Consider the following 10,535-nt stretch of genomic DNA (forward strand, 5'->3'; position numbering starts at 1 on the left):
GTAGGCCGCAGAGAACAAGTGAGAGACAGTTATGCAACAATAAATAATCCCCAAAAGTAAGAAATAATTTTTTTTTTGTTGAAGAAGGACAGTAACAACGTAACTTTGCGATTCAAATATTTCTTTTTTTGGATTTGTTCAAGAAGAAGAAGCCGTAGAGAACAAGTGAGAGAGAGTCACGCAACAATAAATAGTCTTCGAGAGTGAAAAAGGATATTTTTTTTGTTGAAGAAGGACAACAACAACATAGCTTCACGATTTAAATGTTTTTTTTTTTTAGATTTGTTCAAAAAGAAGAAGAAGATAGGAGGAACTAGAGGCGCGGAAAAGTTACACGAAGTTTTAGTTTTTTATTTTTTTTAAGTTTGATTAACTTTGAGTTTAAACAATATATTAAAGTGTGTAGAATAACTAATATGCAACCTTGTATTTGAGAATTGTTGATATATTGAGAATTGTTGATATACGATATTAGATATAGACACCAAATTCGAGTGTTTAAATAACATTATTGTTTTGAAAAATAGTGATATTGTATGTGGCTCGCTATATATAGTGATGTAGCTCAAGTGCCGGGAGCAACACACCTAGCTTAGCTCATACAATGCTACTCATAATCTTTTCCATCTTCCTCGTACTAATTTTTCAATTTATATGGTATTCCAAATCCAAATCCACGGAAGGCAAAAGCTTAGCCCCTTCTCCTCCAAAGTTTCCCATAATAGGAAATCTCCATCAACTAGGTTTGTACCCTCATCGGACACTCCAATCTTTAGCCAAAAAATATGGCCCTTTAATGCTTCTTCGTCTTGGGAGTATGCCAGTTCTTGTGATTTCATCCGCTGATGTTGCACGTGACATAATGAAAACCCATGATCGCATTTTTGCAGATAGACCACACAATAAAATGTTTGACATCCTTTTATATGGTTCCAAAGATGTTGCTTCAGCACCATATGGGGAATATTGGAGGCAAATAAGGAGCATATCTGTCTTGCATCTTCTAAATGTGAAAAGGGTTCAATCTTTTCGTGTAGTGAGAGAAGAAGAAATCGCCATACTGATGGAAAAAATAAGGCCCTTTTGTTCTTCCTCTTTGCCAGTGAATTTAAGTGAACTACTCTCCGAAGTTACTAATAATATAGTTTGTAGGGTTGCTTTGGGAAGAAAATATGGTGGAGATAGTGGGAGGGTGATGAAAAAGTTGTTGATGGACTTCACAGAACTACTTGGTACTTTTACTGTTGGGGACTATGTTCCTTGGCTTGACTGGTTGAGTCATGTTTCTGGATTGTATGGTAGAGCAAATAGAGTGGCTAAACAGATTGATGAACTTTTAGCTGAAGTGATTGAAGAGCGTGTAAATCGTCAGAAGGGAGCCAGTGAGAAGCATGCAGCTGATTCAGATATTGAAAGCCATAATGATTTTGTGGATGTTTTGCTTTGGATCCAAAGCCAAAATGCAATTGGCTTTCCCATTGACAGAACTGTCATAAAGGCTATGACATTGGTAAAGAGTTTTGCTACATTCTTCTGTTTATTCTCTTCATAATTTTCCTCTTATTTTATAAAATATATATTTATTCTTAAAAATAAAAAATATATTTAATATTTTCTTGATTTAATAATTAAGAGAGTTTGTAAAAATAAAAAGTAAAAGACTTCAAAATTACTCTTTACTAAATAAGACATCTATTATATCCTTTTATGGGTGTGTCTGTGACATTCTTTAATTTACTTCTTCTCCTAGATATGTAGGGGAGCCAATACCAAATTTATTAATATCCTAGCTCGTTATGGTGTACCCGTTTCTAATTCTCTATATGTTTGCAAATACTCCATGTTATTATGTGGTGTGATATTTTTAAATTGTAACGATAAATTGAAATTTGATTAGCACAAAACTTTGGTTAACAAGTAGAAAAGAGTTGTACAACAGAGGTATAGAAAGAGATGCCTCCAATTGAGCATCTTCCGAAAAAAATAAATTATTCACTAAATTTGTAGAAATAGGTAGAAAAATAAAAAGACACTTATCCTCATTCTTTTAAGCTACTATTGTGTAACTTCTAGAGATTATTTGAGATTATTTGGGAGAGGATTTTTAATGAGAAAAGAAGTAATAAAAATGGTATCTCTCAAGGAGGAGCATATTAATGTTGAGACTCACATTTCAACCTTTGCTCGCCAATAGGCTAACTGAAGTTGGGAATTTGGTTATAGTTTTACTAGCTAGGTCAAGAAAAAGTTCACCCCTCAAGGCAACACCTTATTTTTAGCTAGCATAATAACATCATGTAAAAGAGTTAACAATGATAGCACCATCACATATATTGACCATGCATCTGTTTTTGTTTTAGGATGTTTTTGCCGCAGGTACAGACACTACAGCTACCGCCCTAGAGTGGGCAATGACAGAACTCTTAAGGCACCCAATTGTGATGAAGAAATTGCAAGATGAAGGTAGGAACGTGAGTGGTGATAGAACACACATAACTGAAGAGGATTTGTGTCACATGCAATACTTAAAAGCAGTGGTTAAAGAAACTTTTCGCTTACATACTCCAATTCCATTATTGGTCCCACGAAAAAGCACGCAAGATATCGAGTTGAATGGTTACCACATTGAAAGTGGTACACAGGTAATTGTTAATGCTTGGGCCATTGCTAGGGATCCTATGTATTGGGATCAACCTGAAGAGTTCAAACCTGAAAGGTTCTTGAATAGTTCAATAGATGTCAAAGGAAATGATTTTCAATTGATCCCATTTGGAGCTGGGAGAAGGGGTTGCCCAGGAACAATGTTTGCTGTGGCTGTTATTGAGCTTGTGCTAGCTAACCTTGTGCATCAATTTCACTGGTCATTACCCAATGGAGTAGAAGGGGAGAAAACCTTGGACATGTCTGAAACAGTTGGCTTAACTATGCATAGGAAGAATCCCCTTCTAGCAGTTCCAGTCCCAAATAAGTAAATGAAGGGGTAAAGGCAAAAAGAAAATCTAAAATAACAAAATAAAGTTGTGATGATATATACCTACGACCTATCTTATTTTTCTTGAAGAAATTTAGAGTTATGGTGAGTGGTTATATGTGTATTTATATTTTAATAATTATATTTTCATACTTATGTTTTTATATATTTTTTTAATTTTATCAAATCAATTATATTTGTTTTTCTTTCTCTATCTGTCCTCCACCTACACACCTATAGTTATATTAAATGTAAAAATTATGAATGAACAGTTATTTTTAAAATTTTATCCTTAATTTTTTATGTTTATTTGTTTATTGTAAAAGACACTTGTGTTTAGACTATAAAAGTGGAGATAGACAAAATTATTACGTTCATAGAAAAAAGATAACATAATAAGGAATAAATTTGGTGAAGAAGGATAATCTCAAATCATTTTCTTTCCACCAATACAAGGACATTTTTATGTATGCAACTAAAAGACGAATAAAAGGATACAAGAGAAATTAAAAGTGTGCGATAAGATAGTTAATTACGTAATATAGACAACAAAATAAAGTGTTATAAAAAATGATATGAATACCTTATCCTTTGGTGGAAACAAACACACCTAGTGATTCTATATACAAACACCAAGTTTCCTACCCCACCCAAATCCAGAAAGTGCAATTATCCACCATAGACGCAAACTTTTAGTGAGGGAAATCACCTCCACTAACTTTTGAGGGAAGAATTAATTATATTCATCAAAATCACCAAGAGCCAGCCAAGGAAGGAAAATTGTAGAAAAAATATTATTAAAGTGGCACCAATTTTTCTCCCTAATTGTATAAATAGGGATATCATAATCTTTACTACAAGCCATTTCCACCTCCACAGAATATTCTATGGTTATAATTAACTTGAAAGAATTCAAATTTCTCATAGACATCCTTCAGGATAAACTATACCACATGCTTCGTACTCCAAATTACACCAAGAAAGGATAGCGAGTTTCAAGAACGAAAATGCTTTGTTAACGTAAATATGAGAAAATAAAGACTTATCATTTGATATTGTGATATGTTTTCAATATATCTATACATAATAAAATATAAAATATAAATTTATATATAATATCATATTACTAATTTTTTTTATATTCAAATAATAAAACTCAATAAGTTTTTAAACTGTTGAACCAACTTCTTAAGGTGTCTTTACATACCATTAATCTTTTTCAGAATACCACGGATATTAATGAATAAAATATTAAAATCGGATAAGGTCATATCATCAACACGAAAAAGTCATCAAATGCATGATTACAACATTAAATTATTAGTTATTATTTATTTTAAAAAACGTGCCTATATAATTATTTTGTTGAAAAAAAGAGCTTTTTTATTTAAATAATACTTTTTAAAAATAATTTTTAGTATATTTTAAAACTAATTTTCTGGTTGGTGCTTTTTTTTTTGCAAACTCAACAACAGTGTCGCATGTATAGACGATAGTAAATTATTATTATTATTTTAATAAAATATCATTCCAATATTATTGATACTACACCAAAAATTGACACTTCGCATGAGAATCAGACAAAATAAAATGATAATATATTTTTATTATTATTTTAATATATTATTGTCATACAACGTTCAATACTCATATTTTTTAATAATTTTAATATTATCGTTACAAATTAACTGATACTTATTTTTTTTTTATTTTAAAATTATATTGTCTCAAAACTTTCGATACTCATATTTGTTATATGGTTGATGTTCATATTTTAGTGTTACATATTAATTCTTCCATGAAAGGAGTATGTGGTGGCTGAATAATTTCTTTTTCCAACAACGTTTCTCTTAATAATTAATAATATTAATTCATGACTATCTTTCAATTTGAGCTTGTATAATGTTGTTAAGATTGAAATAATAGCTAAAGATTTGTTATTGACATTGTAAAAGGAAAAAAATAGCCTTTATAAAATTAATATAAGAAGATTTTAACATTTATTTTTTATCATTCTTAATTATCTTGTTAGTAAGATAATGTGTTTAATAATTATCTATTATTTCTATATTGCATAATTGATATATATTTTTATATTTTAAAATGTATATTATATATTAAAAAAATATTTGACAAAAATTTGATGGCTAAAAAATTTAACCATCAAATAAAAGTGGTGTCTAAAAAGTACGCAAAGAATTTCATGATGTGTATTCGTAGGCTTGTATTACTTGAGCCTTTTATTCTCCTAAGTTGTTTTTCGTTTGTTATAGCCTACCTACTTATGTTAAGAGTAAAGATGGAAATAGGTTAAGCTATTCGACAGAGATTTACAACTTAACTTATTTAAAGCTTCGTTTGACCTAACTTATTTAATTAATAAACTTAATTTAAATTTTTTTTAAAAACTTAATTAATTAAATATATCAGCTTGAGCTTAAGAAAAAATCTATTAGATCTATTAGAATTAGATTGACCTATTTAAAATTCATAAAATTTATAATAATATATTAAATAATTTTATATAAAAATTATAATATAATAATATATTAAATCAATTAAATTTTAAAATAATAAAATCTTAAATTAAAAACTCTAATTTTTTTTGTTAAAGTTGAAGAATGTCTCTGCTATATACTCTCTAAAAGAGAGATTTATTTGCTGAAATTTTTTATATATCCTATAAGCACAATTACATCTATCACTAGTTCATTTTATCTCATCTATATTTTCTTACAATATTGTGTATTTATATAATTTTTTAATAGTTTATTTAGATATAAGTCTTATAACTTTTTAAAAAATACTTATTTAAATGATTTAATAGTCTATTTATAAGAAAATTTAATGACTTATTGAATGTTTCAATACGAAATAGGTTATTAAAAAGATTAATAGACCAAATCATGCTTTTAAAAAGGTCATGTCAAATATATTTATGCAAAATCTAGCTTAAGTTAACCTATTTCCATTCCAAGAGTAAAAATGTTATTGACCAAAACAAAAGATACAAATCACAAACTTTAGAAGGTTGTCTATATTGTTACTTGATAATTGAATCTCATGAAAGTTGAGGAAAATTGAGAGAGCTTTGTTAATGAGCTTAATTGCTCTGCATAGGTGAAATTTCAGTTGATAAAAACTTAAAGCATATCAAAAGTTTGTGAGCTTTGACACAGTTTATCAACTATGACTAGATAGGCTGAATGCGTTCTTAGGCGAATAAATATAGATATATTCTTTTGCATGAGTGGCACCTGCAATAATTTTCATTTTCTCATTCTGGCTGCAGGCATGGCAAGATTAAAATAAGAAAATATGAAATAATATTGTTACATGTTTCTCAGCTCAAGTTAGTACTGAAATGTTGAATTTGATAACTCAACTTGCTGCTAATTGAATTTGAAAATTTTGCAGCATGGCCAATTTTTTCCCCTTGATCATAAGAGAAAATCTACAAATGTAGATAATCCATAAGTCAAGGCTATGAGAAATAACATTAAAAATAACAAGATAATTTCTGAAACACAAATTAAAATACTAAAGATATTTTTCACCTTCTTTAAAACAAATTGGAGAGAAGGAAAAGCAATAAATGAAGACAAATAAACTCAAAGCATGCCATCTGATTTAGCAGGCATTCTCCTAAGGAAGTTCTGAGGGACTGCAGGCATGTCAAAGCGGAACCTTGGAGGTCTTAACAAGTAAGTGACACCAAGGAACATAATAATGCGAAAAGGAACAAAATAAGTCACAATGATTGCTACTAAACAGAAAATAACAAATAAAACTGTTGCTCTTGGATCCCTCCAGCTGAGTAGAGAATGCACCCTCTCTCCTTGAGTTGCTAAGTCACTCATCACTTCTAGCACCCTTCCCGCAACACCTCTTAATCCATCATACCTCTTCCTCAGATTCTCACCATTGAATTTGGATGGAAAAGGATCGAATTCTTCTTCTAGTTCTTCAACAGTGGCTGTATCAGCTTGAGACAATTTCACGTCCATATGGTAAGGATATCTTGGCCGTGTTCTATAGCGCCAAATTCCAACCATCAAGAGGAAGGAAAATGTTGATGGCAAAATTATTCCGGGAAAGAAAATAACAAAAAGAAACATAAAGTAACTAAACACTGTGGTAACTGAATTCTTCCACACCCGTATGTCATCAAACTGTTTACCAACACAAACCAAACCACTCAGAAGACTAGTAATTCTGGAAAATTGAGCTCTTCCCCTCCTCATGCTCCACACATTTGCCCTCATATCTAGCATGTAGTCCACAACCTCTTTACTGAGTGTTGGTTCAGCCCTTTTGAACCTCAATGTGGTGATGGCTGCAGCTTGGTTCCTCAAACTATCCAACTGATACACAGACAAAGGGCATATGTAGTGCATTCTTGGGAGCAATGGTTGAGCATAAGTTTGCAAAACATTCAACAAAGAAGGACAAGAAAATCTCACAGCCAGTTGAATTTCTCCCATCTTCCTGGCTCCTTGAGTGTGCAAGTTTATCAGTGGATAAGAGTGAGTGTAAATCCTATCACTTTCAAGCGTGGACAATCGAATCCTTACCTTGCCAATCCTCTTATCAACTTCTCTTTCAGTATTTTTCCCTCCAGCATTTTTTCCCCCAACATTTTTTCCTCCATGTAAGTTCCCATTATCAAACACAACAATTGTGATGACAGTGCAAAGATCAAACACTTCCCAAGTATATTGCTCATTCCACTTGGGAGAAAGACTGTCTACAATAGTCCTTGTTCTCACCCACTTGGGACCATACTTAGCTACACAATAGGCGTCAGTGTGGTTATCCTTCTTCATTGGAGAGAGCCCCACAGCATTCAAGATTCCTAATTCCAGAACACCAATACTGGGTTTGCACAAGTTCTTTGATGATGGCCTGAGATCACTCGAGTATTGAGTGGCCTCATCAAGAACATGGTACCCTCCATCCAATGAAATCCTCATGTTAAGTTTGCTAGAAAACTTAATCTCCTCTTCACCCTCATTTTCCTTGGGCTTGTGAAGGTTGTACCATACACTAGCTGGTGGAGTGGCATCAATTCTGTGCTGTACATTCTTCAAAGGGATCACACAACATCCTAAGCTTTCATGCTTGTGGGAATTCCCTTGCTCAATGCTCACAACCAAGGAATCATCAAAGGGTTCTGCTGCAACAAACATCAAATCCTCATTCCACATGGGATTTGTGTTACCTTTCATTGAACGGCTCCGCAAAGCCAAGTTCCCCAAAACACCTTGGATGAAAATTTCCGAGTTATTGCCACCCTTATTTTTTAGCAACAAATCCTGGCCTTGAATCACGTTAACTCTAAGATACCAAAGCCTAGGAGAAATATACACCTTTGAACGTGTGTGAGCAATGTTTTCACCACAAGCCTCTGCAGCATCTGAATGCCAAGCCTCAGGAAAACCTTCATCTGCTTGAGTTCCCATCCAAACAGACACCATCAACTCTCCATGAAGCTTCAACCCATTTTGATCCTCAAGCTTGTACCATTGTGGTGCCAAAGGGCTATCAGGAGGAACCCTCATTGGAATATCCGATATTGTGAATGTAACATGACCCATGAACCCATCAGGGTCACCATTATTATCCTTGTTCTTCACCACAATTTGCAACACCAATTCCTGAATCCTATCCTTGGCAAAAGCAAAGACTTGGTTCCATTCTGGGGTAGTAGTTTTCTCCATTGACTTAGTTGTTCCAACAAAGCTTCCAAGCTTTACTTCCACATAAGGGTTGCAAGCATGAGATTTAGAATTTTCAGGTAACTCTTTGGCCCTCACCACCCTTGCAAATAGAAAGGGCATTTGTTCAACAAGATCAAATGCAGTGGGAAGCCTATCACCACTTATCACTCTTCCAGCACTTATGTTTGGAGTTGTCTCCTTTAGAGAGAAATCCTCTTTATTCTTCTTTTGGTTTTGATTTGCCATTCTGCAGAAATAAACAGAATAAAACAAGTTTAAGTCCAACTTCAAATCACAAACATATATATACCATGAACATGATGGCACCAATGACCAAAGGGAAAACAAATAATCAACAGAATAACGCAATTCGTACCCTTCAAATGTTTTTCCTCAGAATTTCAAAAGAGAAAAAGAAGTAAAACTTGTTCGGACTATATGCAAGAAGACAAAAACAGTTTTCAGTTATGAAAATGAAGACATTGTAACTGCTGTGCTGATTATGATTTGTAACGGGAACTTATCATGTAATTATTTTGGAAATGAATGCATATTTAATTTTATTAAATTATTGTAATGTGTGTAATGATTGGTTTTACTTTTTGAATTTTGATTTGATTCTCTAACATTATTAGTTTGATTTTATTTTTTTTAATTGGGTTGGAGTTTCTGTCATCTATCCTCAACAATCAAGCTCTAAAGGTAAAATTTTAACTAAAATTATTTTATGACATCCTTTTCATATCAGAATTGCACACGATTTTTTTTTTTCAAATTTTTTACTTTATTTATTTTTTTATTTTTATCTCTAAATTTTTATATATTTTAATACTTTAAACTTTTATATGTTTATAATTATATAAATTTTTTAAATATTGATAAGAAATATAATAATTTTAATAAATAAAATTATTATTATATATATTAAATATCAAAATATACATTTATATAAATACTTATTAAGGATATTTTTACTTTGTTATAAAATTTTCCATATAATTCATTGTAAAGATAGTATTAAATAAATATATTTATTTTAACTTTATATATTTTCATAACAAAATGACAATTTTGAATTCAAAAATATCATATATTTCATCTTAATGAGAAATTGTTTATTTTGATAATAGCAATTAGTGAATAGAAGAAAAATCATTATACATAAATATTTTATTGATTAAAATTTTTTAATTTAGAAATACAATATAATAAAATAAAAATTATTTATCCTTAAACTCCTCTAATTTTTTATAGGGGACTAAAATGATAAAAAAATATTAAATTTAATGTTTTTTAATTGGACATCAATATGAACTTAGAGCACATATTATAAGTCAATTAATTTGTAAGGATGGTAAAAATATTTTATTTTGTCAATATATTGTTATATATATATATATATATATATATATATAGTTATTATCATAATATGAAAGAAAAAAAAAAGGTATGCACAAATAAGTTTATGAATTATATTTTAATACTTTAACTATTTCAGTCCTTCAAATATTTATACTATACATTAGTTCATGCATCTAAATATCTCAGATTTTTTAGCACTTTAAATATTAAAATATATAAATATAATTTTTAATCTATAAATTAATAAAATAATATTTTTATGATATTTGAAGATTTTATTTAATATCACAATTTTTTAGCACTTAATTGTACATTAAATAATTTTTTAAGTACTAAATAAATATCATAGCATTTCTTTTGCATGTAATTTATAATAATTTATTTATTAAAATATAATGTAATATAATAAAAATTGTTTAACATTATTATTGATATATTGTAATTAATTATTAAAATATAAATAAAACATTACATGTTTTCCA

The 10,535-nt window shown here is 30.3% G+C and overlaps 2 protein-coding genes across 5 annotated transcripts; one reads left to right on the forward strand and one right to left on the reverse strand.

The window, feature by feature from the left end:
* Positions 1-531: 531 nt before the first annotated feature.
* On the forward strand, positions 532-3,249 carry LOC113853979 (cytochrome P450 71A26-like). 4 transcript variants are annotated; one of them, XM_027484735.1, is made up of 3 exons: positions 532-743; positions 891-1,510; positions 2,361-3,182. In XM_027484735.1, the coding sequence occupies exons 1-3, from the start codon at positions 605-607 to the stop codon at positions 2,970-2,972; spliced, it is 1,371 nt and encodes a 456-aa protein (XP_027340536.1). In that variant the 5' UTR covers positions 532-604; the 3' UTR covers positions 2,973-3,182. The 4 variants fall into 4 exon arrangements, with proteins under 4 accessions (XP_027340536.1, XP_027340534.1, XP_027340535.1 ...); XM_027484733.1 differs by having other exon boundaries at positions 532-1,358; positions 1,398-1,510; positions 2,361-3,173; XM_027484734.1 differs by having other exon boundaries at positions 532-1,358; positions 1,407-1,510; positions 2,361-3,173.
* Positions 3,250-6,582: 3,333 nt separating this feature from the next.
* LOC113855612 (FT-interacting protein 7-like) lies at positions 6,583-8,937 on the reverse strand. The gene has a single exon (XM_027487242.1). It carries the CDS (start codon positions 8,935-8,937, stop codon positions 6,583-6,585), a length of 2,355 nt encoding a protein of 784 aa, XP_027343043.1.
* Positions 8,938-10,535: the final 1,598 nt, after the last annotated feature.

Source organism: Abrus precatorius, unplaced genomic scaffold (assembly GCF_003935025.1).
Source record: "Abrus precatorius isolate BTA unplaced genomic scaffold, Abrus_2018 Scaffold11, whole genome shotgun sequence".
Taxonomy (NCBI): Eukaryota; Viridiplantae; Streptophyta; class Magnoliopsida; order Fabales; family Fabaceae; genus Abrus; species Abrus precatorius.

Bases quoted from the DNA above. Each gene is read 5' to 3' on its own strand.
- LOC113853979 (XM_027484732.1), top strand. From the start codon at position 605: ATGCTACTCATAATCTTTTCCATCTTCCTCGTACTAATTTTTCAATTT. The intron at 1,511-2,360 runs GTAAAGAGTTTT...TTTTTGTTTTAG, and splicing joins TCATAAAGGCTATGACATTG to GATGTTTTTGCCGCAGGTAC.
- LOC113855612 (XM_027487242.1), bottom strand. From the start codon at position 8,937: ATGGCAAATCAAAACCAAAAGAAGAATAAAGAGGATTTCTCTCTAAAG.